General features: G+C 45.3%; 1 protein-coding gene across 1 annotated transcript in view; it reads right to left on the bottom strand.

The window, feature by feature from the left end:
* Positions 1 to 4,974: 4,974 nt before the first annotated feature.
* Positions 4,975 to 19,503, bottom strand: part of CFAP77 (cilia and flagella associated protein 77) — a gene marked incomplete at its 3' end in the record, with an annotated part of 31,072 nt that continues 16,543 nt past the window's right edge. Inside the window, exons 2-5 of the mRNA XM_015822102.1 lie at positions 15,128 to 15,227; positions 14,034 to 14,262; positions 6,648 to 6,753; positions 4,975 to 5,076 (exon numbers count right to left, since the gene is read on the bottom strand). Of these exons, the coding sequence (XP_015677588.1) occupies positions 4,975 to 5,076; positions 6,648 to 6,753; positions 14,034 to 14,262; positions 15,128 to 15,227 (537 nt within the window). The remainder of the gene's footprint in view (positions 5,077 to 6,647; positions 6,754 to 14,033; positions 14,263 to 15,127; positions 15,228 to 19,503) is intronic.

Here is a 19,503-nt window from a genome sequence, read left to right as displayed (position 1 = left end):
GAAGCTTCTTGGATGAGAGAAGAACGGAAGAAGCTTCTTGGATGAGAGAAGAACGGAAGAAGCTTCTTGGATGAGAGAAGAACGGAAGAAGCTTCTTGGATGAGAGAAGAACGGAAGAAGCTTCTTGGATGAGAGAAGAACGGAAGAAGCTTCTTGGATGAGAGAAGAACGGAAGAAGCTTCTTGGATGAGAGAAGAACTGAAGAAGCTTCTTGGATGAGAAGCGAAAGCTCTTCAAGGAAAAACAAAGTCCAGTGGCCTTTTGAAAAAACATCTTTGGGACAGTCGTGACCCGGATGACTGAGAACCTCCACAGATGTCTTCCATGCTTAGTGGAGGATTAGAAGAACATGGATTCCACCTTCCATACTTGACCGATCCTCACAGTGCTGTGAATGATCCGAAGGAGTTAAGGCGGCCTCTCTCCATCTCCCGTCTTCCAATCCTGCTTTCTGCTCTTGAGATGCAGCCTCTCAGAGGACTTCCATCCTTTGGGAATGGTTGATTAAGTCTTCTCTGCCCGGGTCCACCTCAGACCCCACTTCCTGCTCTTCCCAAGGAGGCTTAATGAACCATCCAGACCCCGAAAGGTAATTTCTTGATTGGCAGACCGAATCTCCAGCCGCAGAGATAATTGCGGACGCGCAAGTATTAAGCCCTCAGATCTCATTAACGCAGATCAGTCGGCGTTTTCCGAATTGGACATCTAAATCCATAATTAGGCTCCTGTTTAAGTAGGCTTGTTTTATTGGGGGGGGGGAAGAGGAGGACAAAGTGGGGGCAGGATCTCCCTTGGCTCCTGCTGAACCCGGCAGCCACAGTTTTGTTCTACATGAGTGCCCTTTGCGAATTGGGGTGTGCTTGAGAGCTGCTCCCCTCCTTTCACTGAATCCTTTATCGCAAGGGTCCCTGGCGCTCTCTGAGCTGGGTGGTTTTCCCGCAGACGTTTCATTACCCAACTAGGTAACGTCATCAGTGCCAGGAGGGAGAGGGGTTTACAGAGAGGAAGAGGAGAAGGAGGACTGTAGGGTCCTTGGTGCTGTCTGAGTTGGTTTGCTTTTTTATTCACACATTTCATTACCCAACTTGGTAGCATCATCAGTTCTAGGAGGGAGAGGGGTTTACAGAGAGGGGAGGAGGAGGAGGAAGAGGAGGAGGAGGAGGAGGAGGAGGACTGTAGGGTCCTTGGTGCTCTCTGGGCTTGGTTGTTTTCTTGCAGACATTTCATTACCCAACTAGGTAATGTCATCAGTACCAGGAGGGAGAGGGGTTTACAGAGAGGAAGAGGAGGAGAAGGAGAAGGAGGAGGAGGACTGTAGGGTCCTGGGTACTGTCAGAGCTGGTTTGCTGTCCCATTTTAAAATGAATAAATGAATGTAGTTCTTCAAGAGGGTCAGCCTGACCTGCCAGGTTTACGGGTTAGATTTTGCCAGCTTTGGGGAATTTCCTGGCCATGAAAGTCTCCTTGCTACCTGGGAGAAGAGACTCTCATTACTAAACTGCAGAGGAACCATTGCAGAAATTATTATTATTTTCATCTCCTGCTTGTGAACTTCAGAAAAGCACTTGATTGACCACAAAACCCTGGTCCTTCTCTGGTTTGGATCATGGTTTGGTGGCTAGGAATTCTGGGAGCACCCTTGGAGGGCCGGGAAGACGCTTCGATCCCACAAAAACGTTTCCAGGGGTGCGATGTCACCTGCTTGAGCCTCTTGGCGAGTTTTTTTTTTTCCTAAGTGGGTCCCTTGTCCGGCACATTTTGTCCGGCCCCGGAGCAACATTTAAAGGCGGCTAAGCTAAGATTCCATGGCCGGGATGAAGCCCAGACGGCAACTCCTTGCTCGCGACTCTCCAGCACGGTGCCGATGTACAAGTTTCCGCTTTCCCCGCCGATTCGCACACCTTTACACAGCAAACCGGCTTTCCCCGTGCAACCCATCACTCAGTCTTCATTGTCAAAGGCTTGGCAGGAAAATAACGAGAGATGCTAAATCTTTTATAAGGTCAACGTGCAAGCAGCAGCTGTCAAACAAGAAAAGAACTTAGCGGAGAAGACAACCCTCCTGGAGAAGCTGGGGGGGGGAAATACAGAAAGAAAGAAAAGAAAAGAAAGAAAGAAAGGAAGGAAGGAAGGAAGAAAGAAAGAAAGAAAGAAAGAAAGAAAGAAAGAAAGAAAGAAAGAAAGAAAGAAAGAAAAAAGAAAGAAAGAAAGAAAGAAAACATTGCTTATGAAGCCCACAGGCTCTGGGCCTGGCTTGGCTTGGCCAGGGGACGCCAAGGTGTCTCCGTTTTGTGTCAGTAATTTGTGGTGTCAGAGGAGAAGGGGAAAAAAAAAGAGGAATCATCCAGTGCCGAAGGGGCCAAGCTGGTGTCGGGGGAGTCATTAACACACCAGGAACGGCCTCGGTGCCTAATTGGAACCGCTGGGCATTATCAGCGGAGAATTCGCCTCCGCTCCTTGACAGCTTACGGCTTTCATGCCCTAAAATAATAGTCCACTTGTCAATGTAAAGGACCATTAAAAACAAACTGTTTTGATTTAATTGGCGGGAGGGGGCTGCGGGGGGGGTGTTTGCCAGGTGAGATACCTCATCAGCCTGCGGTGTGTGTGTGTTCCCCCCCCCTTAATTTTCCATTCCCCCCCACCCAGTGATGGTTGCTTTTCCCCCCACTCCTCTTTCTTCGCATTCTCTTCTTCCTCCACTCTCCTCCAGTTGGTTTCCAATCCTCATCCTTTCATAAACTGCCTGTGAGTTAAAACATCATCTCTACCAGGTTGCTTCCGATAGGATTGTCAACCGAGAACGCGACAGATGAGCAGGTCGCTTGGAGAGCGGGCTTTATAAACCTCAAATGTGGGTCTTGTGCTGGGGGAAAAAAAAACAAGCGAGCAAGCAAGCATGCAAGCCGGGACTATCGTGGTTGGCTTCCCACAACCCAGAAGCACAGATGTAAAAGAGGGGAACTGGGTTCCCTATGGCTTATGCAAATCCATGTGAAAAGGACCAGGGGTGATAGGATAGCAGTCTTCCAGTATCTCAGGGGCTGCCCCAAAGAAGAGGGAGTCAAGCTCTTCTCCAAAGCACCAGAAGGCAAGACAAGAAGCAACGGATGGAAACTAATCAAGGAGAGAAGCAACCTGGAATTAAGGAGAAACTTCTTGACGGTGAGGACAATTGACCAGTGGAACTGCTGGCCTCCAGAAGTGGTGGGTGCTCCATCACTGGGGATTTTTAGGAAGAGATTGGACAGCCACTTGTCTGAAATGGTCTAGGGTCTCCTGCTTGAGCAGGGGGTTGGACTAGAAGACCTCCAAGGTTCCTTTCAGCTCTGTTCTGATTGATTGATTAATTGATTGATTGAGGCCTGGGTTGCAGGAATTGGGTATGTCCAGTTTAATGAAGAGAAGGATGAGGGGGGACATGATAGTAGTCTTCCAGTATCTCAGGGGCTGCCCCAAAGAAGAGGGGGTCAGCCTATTCTTCAAAGCACCAGAAAGCAGGACAAGAAGCAACAGATGGAAACTATTCAAGGAGAGAAGCCACCAGGAATTTCCTGACAGTGAGAACAATTAACCAGTGGAACTGCTTGCCTCCAGAAGTTGTGGGTGCTCCATCACTGGTGGTTTTTAAGAAGAGACTGGACAGCCATTTATCCAGGATGGTCTAGGGTCTCCTGCTTGAGCAGGGGGTTGGACTAGAAGACCTCCAGGATCCCTTCCAACGCTGTTATTCTGTGAAAGATTCCTTTTTTTTTAAATCCAGAGGGAGCCATTAAGGAGTAATCTACTGTATCAAATTTTGAAGGATAGTTCTGGGCTTCGCAATCGGAGACTCCCTTGGGGAGAGTATCCACAAACATGAGCTCACCGCCTGACTTTTTTTTTTTCCCGTTAAAAGAAGAAGAAGAAAAAAAAACAACAGAAGACAAACACCTCCAATCTAACCAAACCGAAGACTTCTAAATTTGAGAAAATATTTTGCACTTCCCTCTGCTTCTCAGAGCGAGCGCTCCACTCCGTATCTTTTGAATTCAGCCTCTGAGAAAAAAAATGTCCTGGTTGTTAGTGCGACACTCGAACAGTTGATATTTTTGTTGAGATGATCCGGCATCCACATTCCCCTTAGACGAGCTGTCACAAGTTTGCTTGCTCCTTTTTAAATAATAATAATAATAATTTATTAAACTGATAGGTCCCTGGTTTCTGACTAGTGAACTCAACGGGAGAAATCAGATTCGCTTAAGGACCTTACGATTCGCTGAACGACTGCATCCATTTGCTAAAGAACCGTGGCCGAAAAGGTCAAAGGTTAAGCATGCACGATGTGCTTAAAATGGCTGTCTTGCTTAGCAACAGAATTTCTGTTCCGAGTTGCGGCCGTTAAGTTGAGGAGTGCCTATACAGATAGCCCTTGACTTACAGCACTTCATTTAGTGACCGTAATGGCACTGAAAACAGTGACTTATGACCGTTTTTCACACTTACGGCCATTGAGGCACCCCCTGTGGTCACGTGATCAGAATTCAAAAGCTTGGCAACTGACTCATATTTATGACGGTTGCGGCGTCCCGGGGTCACGTGATCCCCATTTTGCGACCTTCTGACAAGCCAAGTCAGTGAGAAAGCCAGATTCGCTTAACACGTAACGAATGGAGCAAAACGGAACAAAACTCGGTTAACAAATTTCTCACTTAGCCACATGGTGCGGGCGTAAGTCAAGGACTCCCTGTATTGGCCAGGTCCACAATCTTCTCTGACGAACACAGTGTGTGTCTATGCGAGGACATCCAGTTGTCGAGAAACGGATTCGCACCCTTGCCACCCGCAGAAGTCAGCCAAAGCGTTCGGACAACAAACGCCGGAATCTCGCAAGGATTTCGGCCGTTTAAATCTGAATTTACTCAGGGGATGGCTACTGGGTGGCCGGCCTCTGCCTTCCCGTTCAGAAGAAGCCCTTTTGAGGTCCAGACCCACCTTTTGGAAATGGGGGATACGCCAAAGTTCCTCCTTTTTCATTGGCGGCTGGTACTTCCTCAGCAGACAGGTCCGGGTCTCGTAGAATTTCCCCCGACGTTTCTAAAACAAATCAAACGAGCACGCCACACTTAGGTCACCAAAGGGAACGTGTGAAACATATAAATACACTGGTGCTGTATTTGTTTGGGGGAGACCAACCTCAACTGAAGAAATAAAGCGGTCCGCTCGCTAATGGGCCACAGTGGCGCCAGCCTGGCGAGGTGGGACAGGCAGGAAGCACATATGGAGAAGGGGCCCTTGTTTGCTTTCTGGAAGATGTTTTATGACCCAGCTAGGGAACATCATCAGTGCTAGCGGCACATGTGGATGAACTCTTTGATGAACTTTATCGTAAAGGTGCATTAACAGAACCTTGCAGAAACTCTATCTCTTCTCCCCCCCCTATCTTTACAGCTCACAAAACTAGGGAGGATCCCTATGGCGACATTGGTCACATCCCCAATTCTTCTACAGGCTCAACTTCCTCTTATCTGACCGTTGTCTAGTCTGTGGCTCTTCCACCTGTCTCACATGGTTATTCGCTGTCAGCCTTATCAGACAGACCAAACAGGAAGTACAATCGGCAGCACTAACTCTTAACTTTATTGCAAAGCTACGTTAACGGAATCTTGCCAGTCTGAAAGTCCATCTTTCCACCCTCTATTGAAGCTAGGGAGGGTCCCTTCTGAGTTGTTGGCCATGCCCTGGTTCCTTTTGTGGTTGCTGAGTTGCCTCTTATCCATCTGCTCTCCTGGCTGTGATTCTTTCTTCAGTCTCCAAGGCCATTCCCACATACCATTTCGGTGAGATGACTTGCTATCCCTGAATGGCCAGAAGTATTGGAAGCTTCTTCAAAGGATCTTGATCGCTGGTGGCTACTAACCTATTGCATGTTCTACAGACATGGTTGGGAAGAATATGGAAAATTGTTGAAGCATGGTCAGGAGAGCAGCAGTTTTGGAGACTTAATTGGGGACCCAAAGGTTTGGTTCCCATGCTGAATATTTGGAAACTAAGAAATCTTATCTCCCAATCATGTTTGCTTGATGGCTTCTCATGCAGATGAGATACTTCTTGAAGAAGATATCTGATTGTTTCTATTTATGCCACACAATTAGCATGCCACACATGCTGGGATCGTCATAACACATTTGATAACCAGGTCATTTGAAGACTTAACTTTTACTTTCAAAGGACATCAAAACAAGTTGCAAGTAATAAACGAAGAAGAATAAAAGAAATAAACACCATTAACTCCAAAGGACAAATGACAAAGAAACCCAAGAGATGTTTGCTGATTTTCTTCAGAAAGCAGTTCCATCAAAGGAGAGATCAAACTATTTAAACCAGAGTTTCTCAACCTTGACAACTTTTAAGATGTATGGACTTCAACTCCCAGAATTCCTCTGGTACCATGGTGGGAGGTGAAGTCCATGTGTGCTGGCTGGGAGTTGAAGTCCACGCATCTTAGGGCTCCTAAGATTGAGAAACAACGAAGTAGGGTTGTTTCCCTACATCAAGTTAAACCACCTTATGGGTTCTAAGTCCAAGAACTTGTCCAATGTGTGTACAAGAGAAAGGTCTTGAGAAGAGGGTCAGCAAACCAAAAGACCTTCTCAAAGTCATCCAACCTTTTGTTTCTTCTCAGCTTTTTCAGCTTTGATGACCGCCCTCTGCTCGTCCATCCAAATCTCTCTATATTTGTGCTGCAGAAGATCAAAGAAAGGCGTTGAAGGTCTGGGGAGATTTTAGAAGGAAAGGGAGAAGAAAGGATCAGTGACAATGACAAGAATGTCAATGACCTCACCATAACCGCAGATCACACTAAACCACCATACAGTGAGCTTGATCTTGGAAGCCCAACATCTGAATTCCCTACCTGCATCTTAATCAGAAAGTTTTCTTGGCCACGTCCATGGACTTCAAAGTATGGAACTTTGACTCCATCGGCCAAGTTATTATGGTCCTTTCTTTCTCCTCCTTGCCTTCTTTCCGTTTTAATTTCATTTGATACACAGCCTTATCCCTTACCTAATGAAGTGTTCTGATGACCTCAAAAGCTTGCTTGCTCCTCGGTAGACCAATACCTGGCCTCATAAAGGAAGCACTTGAACACAAACTCTGCAATTGTTCCTCCTCCTTAGCTTTACGACCCAAAAATGTCAAGGGCTCTAGCCAGTATTTTATTTTGTGGCCTTCCTGCATGCATGTCAATAGCTGCCCTTCTTATTTTGCTCCTGGCGTGACTTTTATCGCTAATGATGTCTTCCCACATGCTTTGGAGAGGCTTAATCTCTGCTCATGTTGGCTAATGATGTTATGAGCTTGATCAAGTGCTGTCCATCCCAAGGGGCTGCTCTTACAGAAAGGAATAGCTTCCCCCCCCCCATAAGTTGGGGGCAGGGTGCCACGGATCACACCAAGGCTGAGGCGTGCAGAATAGTTTTGGAGCCATCCCTCATCACCCAATGATTTAGCCCATCGTGAAGAACAGAGGGGCTGCCAGAAAGAAGAGGGGGGGAGGGGTCAACTTATTTTCCAAATCACCAGAAGGCAAGGCAAGAAGCCACAGATGGGAACCAACCAAGGAGAGAAGCAGCCTAGAATCGAGGAATTTCTTGACAGTGAGGACAATCGTGGTGACTTCTGTATGTTTGGTTCCACGTGTTCCTCACCCAATCTGCCTTCTCTGGATGACTGCTGGTCTGGGGACTGTGGCAAAGAGACAACCATTTAGATTCTGTTCTGGGTTGTGTTCCAGATCCTAGCCAAATTTCCTCTATTTGTAGATTCTGGTCCTTCATCCAACCTTGGTCTATATCTTGGGGTTATAGTTCAGACCTTCTGCATGTCTGTCTAGCTTCTTCCTATCTATCCATTCATCCTCTATCTGTCCATCTTTCTCTCTCTCTCCTTCCCTCCCTCCCTCCGTCTTATCTATCTATCTGTCATTATCCATCCATCCATCTTCTATCTATCTATCTATCTATCTATCTATCTATCTATCTATCTATCTGTCATTATCCATTCTTTCTTCTCTCCATCCATCCATTCATGCATCCATCCTACTTATTTATCATTTACCTGCCTATATCTATCCATCTTTCTCTCTCCTTCCTTCCCTCTCTCCATCTTATCTATATATCTGTCATCATCCATCCATCTTATATCTATCTATCTATCTATCTATCTATCTATCTATCTATCTATCTATCTATCTATCTATCTATCTATCTATCTTGATTATTTCTTCTCTCCACTCATCCCTTCATCCATCCATCCATTCTAGTTATTTATTGTTTAGCTGTCTGTTTCTATCCATCTTTCTCACCCTCCGTCCCTCCATTCATCCATCTCTCTCTCTCTCTCTCTCTCTCTCTCTCTCTCTCTCTCTCTCTCTCTCTCTCTCTCTCTCTCTCTCTCTCTCTCTCTCTCTCTCTCTCTCTCTCTCTCTCTCTCTCTCTCTCTCTCTCTCTCTCTTTCCATCCGTTCACCCACCCATCTTGTTTGGAAGACGCTCGGAAGAGAAGAATTCCCCACTGAATCCCTTCTCATTAGACCCTCTAAAATGTATTTATGCAGGCTTTCAAAACTATTCCCTTTCACCAGGCACCTATTCCTCCCCTCCTTTTGTATTTTTAATAAACTCCTCTGCTAAATAATTTTCAAGAGCTAGGAAGTCCTTAGCTGAGGCACTTAAAACCCTCTTCCACCTGGTTGTAGCAGCAAAGACGTTGGGAGTGAGCTTTGTGGAAACCTACCTGCTTTTTTTTTTTTTTTTTTGCTTTTTTTTTTTAATGAGCTCCCTTTCGCTGCCAAATAATGTGTTTTTTTTTAAGGGGAAAAAAAAAGCCGTAATAAACTATTAACGGTATTTTAAAATCAAAATTGCAGGAGCTTGAAATGAATGACAAACTCTTCCATTTTTTTTTAAATAGACGGGAAGAAGGTAGTTTTTTTCCTCTCTCTCTCTCTTTCTCTCCCCTCCCCTCTTCTCTCTAAAAATGGAATCCGAGATGAAAAGAAACAATCGTTATAATTTGCAAATAGGAGGCTGACACTTTTTGGGGAGATGTACACGTGTTCCATCCTGACAGGTCTTATTCGCTTTTGGGGCAGAACCGTTCTCTATGGGGATTAGAACAGAGTTTCCCCACTGACGGGTCCGTCACAGCCTCGCAGCTCATTAAAACTTTTTTTTTTTTCAATTTTAATTTTTTGTTTTCTGGAACGGAGGACGAAATTTCCCAAGGAACATCAGAGTCTTCTAAGGGGGTTTCAGAAGATGGAGGGGGGGGGTTGAAAAGGGTTCCAGGGGGAAAGCCTTGGGTGTGACAAACCACATTTTAGTTACACCTCCCGGTGCCCAAGCGGGCAAAATAATTGGTCATCAGTGGGTGCTAATTTGAAAGAATAGCCAGAGGCTGTTATTTTTTTTTTCTTTCTTTCCTTTCTTTTTTCTTAAAATTCCTGGGAAATCGGTGACAGCAGAGAAAGTACTCATCTCCAGAGGATGGGTGTTGATGCTGCCAGCTTCAGAAGAGACAGCGGTTTTGTTAAAATTAAAACCTCGGTAGGAGAGGAGAACGTCGGAGGAGCGAGGTGAGCTGGGAACAAACGTAGCATCACAGCACTCGGGAGCAAGGAGGTGTCAGCTTCCTCTGAAAACTTTCACGACGGCACAACTTACAAAACGCATCTTTTCAGACCTGACAGTCGAGGCCTGAGTTGATGGCATAGGCTGGCTGTTCCTGGCCCAGCACAGAGATAACCCAGAGCAGATGAATCCCAAGAAAGAGGAATTGAGAGGTGACGACGATAGGAAACTAAGCGTGGCCTGAACAAACTTTATTTATGTTGNAGAAGAAGAAGAAGAAGAAGAAGAAGAAGAAGAAGAAGAAGAAGAAGAAGGAGAAGAAGAAGAAGAAGAAGAAGAAGAAGAAGAAGAAGAAGAAGAAGAAGAAGAAGAAGAAGAAGAAGAAGAAGAAGAAGAAGAAGAAGAAGAAGAAGAAGAAGAAGAAGAAGAAGAAGAAGAAGAAGAAGAAGAAGAAGAAGAAGAAAAAACAACAACACAACAAGGTTGTTCTGGGTAAACGACTTTGACCAAATTATCTTTTTAATTACAATCGATCTAGCGGCAAGCAGTCTGGGGAGATTCTTGTAATTTAGGTAGAAGTCAATAAAGTTGCTGATTTCAGCTACAGGCAGTCCTCACCTTATGACTACCTGCATTCATGAGTGTCTTAAAACAAATGTATATGGCTGTCCAACTCACAAATGGGGACTCTGGACAGCTTACGGACAGACAGACCCCTGGCACTGTGAGTAGATTCAGGGAGGATTTTTTTTTTATAAGCTTCCAAAATTTGTGACATCTCTCTTGGTGTTCTCCTTTTTTTGGGGGGGGGTTATCCATTCTGCAAATCCTAAATCAAGCGCAATGCACAAATTAGTGGTGACAGCGGTTGTGCCCAGAAAGAAATAATTCTCTGTTGAATTGACCGTCCTTAAATCTGGGGGGAACTTGACACCAATCCTATTTTCCGGCTGGTTGGAACTGCAGGAGAAGTCTAGGCTTCCATCTGACTTCCTCTTCCTCCTCTTCCTCCTCCTCCTCCTCCTCCTTCTCTTCTTTTTCTTTTCTTTTTTTCTTCTCTTTTCCTTCCCCCCCCCTTCTCTTCTAAGTGTCTGGAGACTAAATTGTATGATGAACAGTTGAGGGAGCCAGGTATGTCTGGTCTACGGAAGAGAAGGATTAGGAGGGAGATGACAACTGCCTTCTAATACTTGAGGGGCTGTGGCAGAAAAGAGGGGATCGATTTATTCTCCAAAGCTCCAGAGGGCAAGACAAGAAGCAACGGGTGAAAACATGTTAAAGAGAAACCCAACCTAGAATTAAGGAGACCTCTCCTGACCAGGAGAACAATTGATCAGTGGAATGGCTTTACTTTTGGAAGTTCTCTGCATCGTGGTGACCAGAACTAGACACAGTATTCCAGGTCTGGCCTTACCAGCCCTTCTTCCAAAGGAAACAGATGTGCTTCCGATGGTGTGTGTGGGAGAGACAAGCCACTTCAACCATCTCAAAAGCCGATGAATGGAAGCCATGCGCTCAACATGGAAGTCCCCCTTCCCACAGAAGAACACCTGGCAGCCTGCTTGCAAACCAGGCCAGCCGGGAGAAAGAACCTTGGGTTGCAAAAACCTGGTTTTGCACCAGGCGACCCTTGTAAAGATCAGAAACTGGTGCGCCACCTGATTGGAGAGACCCCCTTGGGGTCTGCGGGGAAACTTACCTCTTCCTCGTTAGTGCTGACCTTGGTAGGCTGATGAATAGGCTACGATCCCCTGATCAGACTCTGGGGAACAGCCACATTATCTGCTATCCTCCCATCTGTGTATCCCTCGCCCCTCCCGGCTTTCATCCCTGGCTATAAATCTCTGTCCAAAACTTAAGAGGAAAAGAAGGAGGGAGGGGGGGAAGGATGTGAAAAATGTCCTTTTTATGAGAGCTCCTGACAAAAGCCAGCCGGGAAGGAAATCAGAAGGAAATCAAAGAGGATTGCAGGTTGGGATGAGAGGCAAACACCGAGCAAGGAGTGAAATGGGTAGAAATCAGAGCTAGCCAGGAAGGCTCCATTTTAGAATAACCTGGTTATTTCAAAGTAAACAGCGAAGAGGAAGATAACTTGATAAAAAAAAAAAAAAAGCGATGGAGAAGTTAGAAAAACAAGAGTCACAAAATCGGAAGGGACCCTGGAGGTCTTGTAGTCCAACCCCCTGCAGGAGACCCTATAACATTCCAGACACATGGCTGTCCAATCTCTTCTTTAAAAGCTCCAGTGATGGAGCACCCACACAACGCCTGGTGGCAAGCAGTTCCACTGGTTAATTGTTCTCCCTGTCAGGAAATTTCTCCTTTGTTCCAGGTTGCTTCTCCCCTTGCTTAGTTTCCATCTGTTGCTTCTTGTCCTGCCTTCAGGGGCTTTGGACAATAGGTTGACCCCTTCTTCTCTGTGACAGCCCCTTAGATATTGGAAGACTGCTATCATGTCACTCCTAGCCCTTCTTTTCATTAAACTGGACATTCCCAATTCCTGCAACCCATGCTCCAATCAATCAATCAATCAATCACTCAATCAACCAATCAATCAGAATAGAGCTGGAAGAGACCTTGGAGGTCTTCTAGTCCAACCCCCTGCTCAGGCAGGAGACCCTATAACATTCCAGACAAATGGCTGTCCAATCTCTTTTTGAAAACCTCCAGTGATGGAGCACCCACAACTTCTGGAGGCAAGCAGTTCTTGACCAGTTAACAAGAAGGACGTCCTTTAAAGAAGAATCAAGGTCCAACTAAGAGAGGAACTAGTGAAAGGTAGGTAACGAAGAACAACAGGGGGAGAAGAAACACACTCGGGAAGTTTATGACCTTCCGACGATAGTACAGTGGGGATCAGGAAGAGAAGTAATCTGATCTGTAGGGGTTAAGGTCGTTGGCAGGAAAATATGTCGTAGCCTCCAGCCCCCTGATCATCTTTACGGCTCTTCTCTGCACTCTTTCTAGAGTCTCGACATCTTTTAGCCCGCATTTTTAGCAGCGTTCGGGCTATCAGCTCCTAAATTTACCAACCCAGAATGAGGGGTTAAACTCTCCTTTCTCCCTCCTCCTTCCCATTCTCTTTTTAAACCCAAAGTGGCTGTAATAATCCAATAATTAGCTTTGATCTACACCCTGTTTTTAAAGTGCGGGAATAAATACCCCAGGCCAGCCCACTTAAAAGGGAGCGATTAAAGAAGATCGGAGACGGACTCTAATAACTGGAAAATGAACAGCTCCCCTCTTTTTTCCCCCCAGCTGTTGGGCAAAATCTTTGCCATTTTTTTCCCTGGGTTGGGATGGATGTCCCGTGTGTTATTTATTAATATGAAAACAAGACTGTTGGGTGTTGGGCAGTCACTTAACCTCCGTTTATGAAGAAATAAGGAAAATTGGGAGCCGGTTCTGCGGGGCCGGTTGTGCGGGAAATCAATTGCTGTCGCGGCTTAAAAGCTCTTTGTTTGCCCTCGAACCGACAATCCTTGTCATAGCCATGATGGCTTAGTTGTAATCAAGATAAAGCTTTATGGCCAGGGCTTTGGCGGCTCTGCATTTTCATATGGCTGCAATTAATGTTAATGCGGGCGATGAAAATGGTCATTAAAGACCATTTTAAAATCCATCGCATTTGCATATGCAAATCGGTGCCATTTGCTGGCGGGTGGCCTCTTTAATCACCCCCTCCGCCCGCAAATAATCTTTTCCCTCTTGCTTTTTTTTTTGGTCCTTTTATTTAAAACAAGGAAAATAAAATCTTTAGTGCCAATTAGCTTTTTAAAATGAAATCTATCACCAAGCACGCTCCCCGGGAGCAAGGGCCCCGGAGGAGCCGGGAATTTTACACGAGAATTTTACAAAATAATTATTTCAAACCTTCCCGTAGCTAAGCGAGCCGGTTATCAAGTGGCTTTCGCTCCATTTTACGACCTTCCTTCCTTTCTCGCCACTGCGGCTAAGCAAATCGCTGCTAAATTAAGTTGCAGCCCGGTCGTTGAGTGAAACTGGCTTGCCCCGTTGACTTGGCTGGTCAGAAGGACGCAAGATGGGATCCACGTAACCGCCGAGACGCTGCGACCGTCACAAAGATAAACAAACCCAGTTTTGATCTACGACGGTCATAAGTGCGAGGACTGGTTGTAAATCTTTTTTTTCCCCATGCTGTTGTCACAAACGGATGGTGACTGTCAGCCGAGGACTTCCTGAAGTTCTGCCTCCTAGCATTTTCATGCTTTTATTTAGGAAACCTTGGACACCACACCAAACACAACGCAACGCAATGCACACACCCCCAGATGTTCCCTGTACCTCCAAGAGGAGGTAGAACGATTGGAACGCTTCATAAATGAAAAGGAATTTCAAGAAATGATTGGATTCAGCTCTCCACCCCAAATCCTTTGATGGGGAACCCTCTGCCTCTCACCTTGCTGGCCTTCCATAGGTCATGTCTGGAGGGACTTTGGGAGGGGTCCTCTTGAAGCGGCGTTCGTCCTCCACGTTGACATGGAAGTCCTTCATCTTGCGGTACAGGTTCTGCTCGTGGACCGTGACGTAGCCGTCCTTGACCGCGTGAAGGTTGGTGGCCAAGTAATCGCGGGGTTTCTCCTTCTCCAAAATAATTCTGGGCTTCATGACGTGCCAGTGGCAAATGGCTGGGAAAAGAGGAGAGGTTGAGAAGACATCAGGGACGTTCAAAGGAGGCACCTCAGAAAGCAAGGAAAGAAGAATTGCAGAAGAACAGAGTTGGAAGGGGCCTTGGAGATCTTCTAGTCTAGTCTAACTCCCTGCTCAAGCAGGAGACCTTATACAATTCCAGACAAATGGTTGTGCAATCTCTTCTTAAAAAACTGGAGCACCCACAACCCCTGGAGGCAGGTTGTTCCACTGATTAGTTGTTCTCACTGTTAGGAAATTCCTCCTTAGTTCTAGGTTGCTTCTCTCCTTGATTAGTTTCCATCCGTTGCTTCTTGTCCTGTCCTCTAGTGCAGGGGTTCCCAAACCCCTGGTCTGTGGACCGGTACTGGGCCACAGCATGCCAGCAACCAGGCCACACAAAGCCCCATTCATGGGATGCAGGCAGCACACAAAACCATGTACCTTCCAGTCCGTGGAAAAACCTCTCTCCACGGAACTGATCCCTGGTGTCCAAAAGGTTGGGGACCTCTGCTCTAGTGTTTTGCAGAATAGGTTGACTCCCTCTTCTCTGTGACAGCTCCTCAAATATTGGAAGACTGCTATCATGTTACCCCTAGTCCTTCTCTTAGTTGGACCAGACATACCTAGTTCCCCTAAACATTCATGGTAGGTTTTAGCCTCCAATCACCTAAGCATCTTTGTGGCTCTTCTCTGCCCTCTTTCTAGAGTTTCAACCTCTTTTTTGAAATCAAGAGGTAGACGCTTTCTTGAGTTGAAGCTGGGTGAAAAACACAACCCAACATTTCTCCCATTCTTGGTGGTGGAAGGGACCTCTTTTGCATGCCCAGATCTAGACGTGATCCGCACGATCAATTAGCTTACCTTCAGGGACCCCTCCATCCATTCCGTGTAAATACAATCCATAGTTAAAATCATAACCCGGAAGAGTGTAGTTACTTCTGCGGGGTCTCCCCAGTTCTGGCTGCAAAAGAGAAATACAAATTCATTGGCGAGTTATCCATCGATGTATATTTTTTTGCAAGCCCCAATCTCTAGGATTGTATAGGTAGTCCTCAACTTAACGATCACAACTGGGATCAGAAATTCCATCGCTAAGCAAAGAACTATTGTTAAGTGAGACAGGCCCAAATTTTCAACCTTTTTTTTTGGCTAGGCTGGTGAAGCAAATTGGTTTGCTAAGTGATTGGCATGTTTGGGGGAAAGCATTTTAGTCAACACTAGAATGGAATGGAATGGAATGGAATAGAATAGAATAGAATAGAATAGAATAGAATAGAATAGAATAGAATAGAATAGAATAGAATATAGAATAGAATAGAATAGAATAGAATAGAATAGAATAGAATAGAATAGAATAGAATAGAATAGAAAGTAGAATAGAATAGAATAGAATAGAATAGAATAGAATATGGAATGTAGAATAGAATAGAATAGAATAGAATAGAATAGAATAGAATAGAATAGAATAGAATAGGGAATGGAATAGAATAGAATAGAATAGAATAGAATAGAATAGAATAGAATAGAATAGAATATGGAATGGAACAGAATATAGAATAGAATAGAATAGAATAGAATAGAATAGAATAGAATAGAATAGAATAATAATAGAATAGAATAATAATAATAGAATAGGAACAGAATAATAATAATAGAATAGAATAATAATAATAATAATAATAGAATAGAATAATAATAATAGAATAGAATAGAATAGAATAATAATAGAATAGAATAGAATATGGAATGTAGAATAGAATAGAATAGAAAGTAGAATAGAATAGAATAGAATAGAATAGAATAGAATAGAATAGAATAGAATAGAATAGAATATGGAATGTAGAATGTAGAATGTAGAATGTAGAATGTTTTCTGAGGGTTTGGTTGTAGCCTGATATGTGTGTTGCCTATTACCTATGTTTTTCACGTCCTTTTTAAAGAAAAATTGGAATGGGATGGAATGGAATAGAATAGAATGTAGAATAGAATAGAATAGAATAGAATAGAATAGAAAGTAGAATAGAATAGAATAGAATAGAATAGAATAGAATAGAATTGGAAGGGACCTTGGAGGTCCTCTAGTCCAGCCCCCTCCTTGAGCAGGAGACTACTGGCAGCCCAGCAGAAAGAACCCACCCAGAAGTGTCGAAATGAAACAAAGTAGTTGTGGCTGGACAAAGTTCCCGTGCTTCTTTGAGCAGCTTTTCACAAGGGGGCCAAGTCAGGAAAAGATCAATGGTGAACAAGAAAAAAAGTTGGCCGGGCTAAGGCAAATATGTCAGAGTTGAAGGAAAGACTTTAATGAAGCTTGAAGAGACACAACAAGCTAGTAACCTACGGACCGGGGTTTTATTTAGTTTTCAAATTAACTCCCTTTCTTTCCCCCAGGTGTCCCCCCCAACCCCCGGGGGCTTTGCAGTGTCTGTGGGATTCCTTGACCCTTGGTTGTCCTTTGTGTCTTGACCGAGGTCTCCATGGCGAAGCCAGGCAGAGATTAACTGGCTTTGCAAGTTTCGGCCTTTTCGACCAAAATTGAGGAGAAGAAGTGAGGTTGGGACGGCCCGCCGACAGAGTGGGTGGGAACCCAAGAGGCCATTTTTTCTCTCTAAGCTCCGATTTGGTCAACGCACAATGGAAAATCGGTTTTGTTTCTTTTCTCCCCCCCCCCCACCTCCATTGGTTTAAGGAGGTTGCAAATCCCTCTGCCAAAATGCTTAAAATGTCTTTCCAGTTTTTGCTCCGGCAATTTTCAAGACGAGCCCACCCACAGGTTGTTAAGGAACAGACTCACAAAACTCTGTGTCAGATAAGGACTAAAATCTCTCGAAAGAAAGAGAGAGAGAGAGAGGGAGGGAGGGAGGGAGGGAGAAAGAAAGGAAGAGGAAGGAAGGAAGGAAGGAAGGGAGGGAGAGAGAGAGAGAGAGAGAGAAAGAAAAAAGAAAGAAAGAAAGAAAGAAAGAAAGAAAGAAAGAAAGAAAGAAAGAAAGAAAGAAAGAAAGAAAGAAAGAAAGAAAGAGAAACAGAAAAAAAAACCACCAGAAAAGAGGGACTGGCCTAACACGATGGGATCAAATCCTTTTTTAAAAAAAAAACCCGGAAAAATCAAAGTTTAAAGAGGTATCGGACCGTTGCCAGCACGCAGACGTTAGGCGAAGCTGTGAGTCCAGGCGGTCCTCGACTTACGACGTCTCTGTTGCTATTCAAAGCGGTCGTTAAGGGAAACAACCTGGTTTCTTAGTCTGGACTTCCGGTCCCTGCCTTAAAAAATCATTTTTAAAGTCTTTGAAAAGACTGGGCAGCCATTTCTCTGAAATGTGTCGCCGTTCTCCTTGCTGGAGCAGAGAGGGTCAGACTAGATGACCGCCAAGGTCCCTTTTCAACTCTTGTTATTCGATGTCTGTCTGTCTGTCTGTCTAAAGTCAAGTTGGAGGTTTTTGTTTCTGTTTTTTCTTCCTAGCCCAAAAGGTTAGGGAAAAATAACCACCGCCACCAAATCCTGATCAAATTACACCCTCTTCTGTTTTTCCGTTTTTAATTTAGCCCTAAAAGCAGATGGCCTCCCACCCAGCCTTGATTCCATGTAGGATTTCCCCTTCCCTGGGTAGAACCGGCGTTCTTCCGTCCCTCCACGGCTCTCCTCAGGAGCGGATAACTTCATTAAAAGTCATTAAACCTCATTAAGATGTTATTTCGCCGGCCTTATTTCCCACCTCACCATTCTAATTAAAACCGACTCCGTGTATTCTTGGAAGATACCCCTGTCCAGTTTTCCCTCTGTGGAGAGATTCTCTGGTTTTTTTCCCCCACGTTTGGGCAAGGAGGACCCCAAGCATCTCAACTGGGTTCATGGAGCTTCCTTTGGAGGTGTCCCCTCCGTCATCCGCCCTTGTTGAGAAGCCACCAAACAAATTTAAAAAAGAAAAAGAAAGAAAAAAGGAAAGAGGGGAGATAAACTTAATTCCAATAAGTTGAGCAAGTGAGAGTCAACAATATTTTTTTCCCTTCCCGCGGGAAAATCAAAGGGGGGGGATGGTGGTGGAGAAAAAACGAGAGTGCTGTCTATGGATCGGTCCCTCCTTGACCAAAGCACCGATGACAATCCAGGCAGCCCTCAACTTACAACCACAATGGACCTCAACCTTTCTGCCGCTGAGCGAGACATCCGTCGGTAGGCGTTCTGCCCCGCTTTACGACTTTTCTTGCCCCGGTTCTTAAGGGAATCGCCGCGGTTAACACGGTTGTTAAGTTTAATCTGGGCTTCCCCTGTCAATTTTGGGGGTCAGAAGGTCACCCAAAAAAAGGGAGGGGGATCACACACACACACACACACACACACACACACAGAGGACATTTACAACCGTCGTAAATAGGAACCGGTTGCCAAGCCTCCGAATGTAAATCACGTGATCCTGGGGAGGCTGCAACGGTCGTTAAGCGTGAAAAACTGTCCTTTTTTCCCCCCCAGTGCAGTTGTAACTTTGAACAATCTTGTTGGGGGATCCCCTCTGCCTGGGGGGGGAAGCAAAAAAACCCCCAAACTTCCAGGAAAGCATACATTTTTTATTAAGGATTTTGAGTACTGGGCACTTTACCATTCCTCCTTTGGGACTTATTTTGTTGGGATTCTTGGAAAGGCTTGGAAATATCTCCCGAGGACAAATGCGGCATTCACGATCATGTCTTGCTCCTTTTAAATATGGGTTTTCACGTAAAAAAAGAGACGTGCGTCCCCCCTCTTACCCGCCACCCCATGCTTTAAAACCCCTCATCACCCTCCCATTACAATGATTACCCTTGACGTAGGGGTCTTGGGGAGCAGAGCACTTCCAGGGATCTCCTGCCCCCCTCCAACTGCTCTCTCCTCTTTGACAGCCCCCCCAGCCTGCCCCCCCCACAACCCACAGCTTGATCTCCAGCTTCTCATTTGCATTTACATGATCTCGCTGTGCGGCTTAAGAGATGGATTTATTTGCTACTTAGCGTGATGTTTGATTACCTTGGGGGGGGAAGGCGCTCGGCGACAATACACCGGGGAGGGAGGGAGGGGGGGTCACGGGTGGGCTGCGTTGGGTTGAGTGGCCTTGGGGGGGGGATAGAGGAACGCCACCCATCCACTCTGCGATAGATCAAGTTTGGGGGTGTTTGCAGAAGGGACGACAGTTTTGGGGGGGAGTTTACAGAGAAAGCCAGTCCTCTGAGTGCCTTATTGTAAGAAAGTGATGGCGCATTGAGAGAGA

This window comes from Protobothrops mucrosquamatus, unplaced genomic scaffold (assembly GCF_001527695.2).
Source record: "Protobothrops mucrosquamatus isolate PMUCROS unplaced genomic scaffold, P.Mucros_1.0 scaffold1463, whole genome shotgun sequence".
Taxonomy (NCBI): Eukaryota; Metazoa; Chordata; class Lepidosauria; order Squamata; family Viperidae; genus Protobothrops; species Protobothrops mucrosquamatus.
Note: the sequence above shows the minus strand (reverse complement) of the source record. Positions and strands in the feature narration are given on the sequence as shown.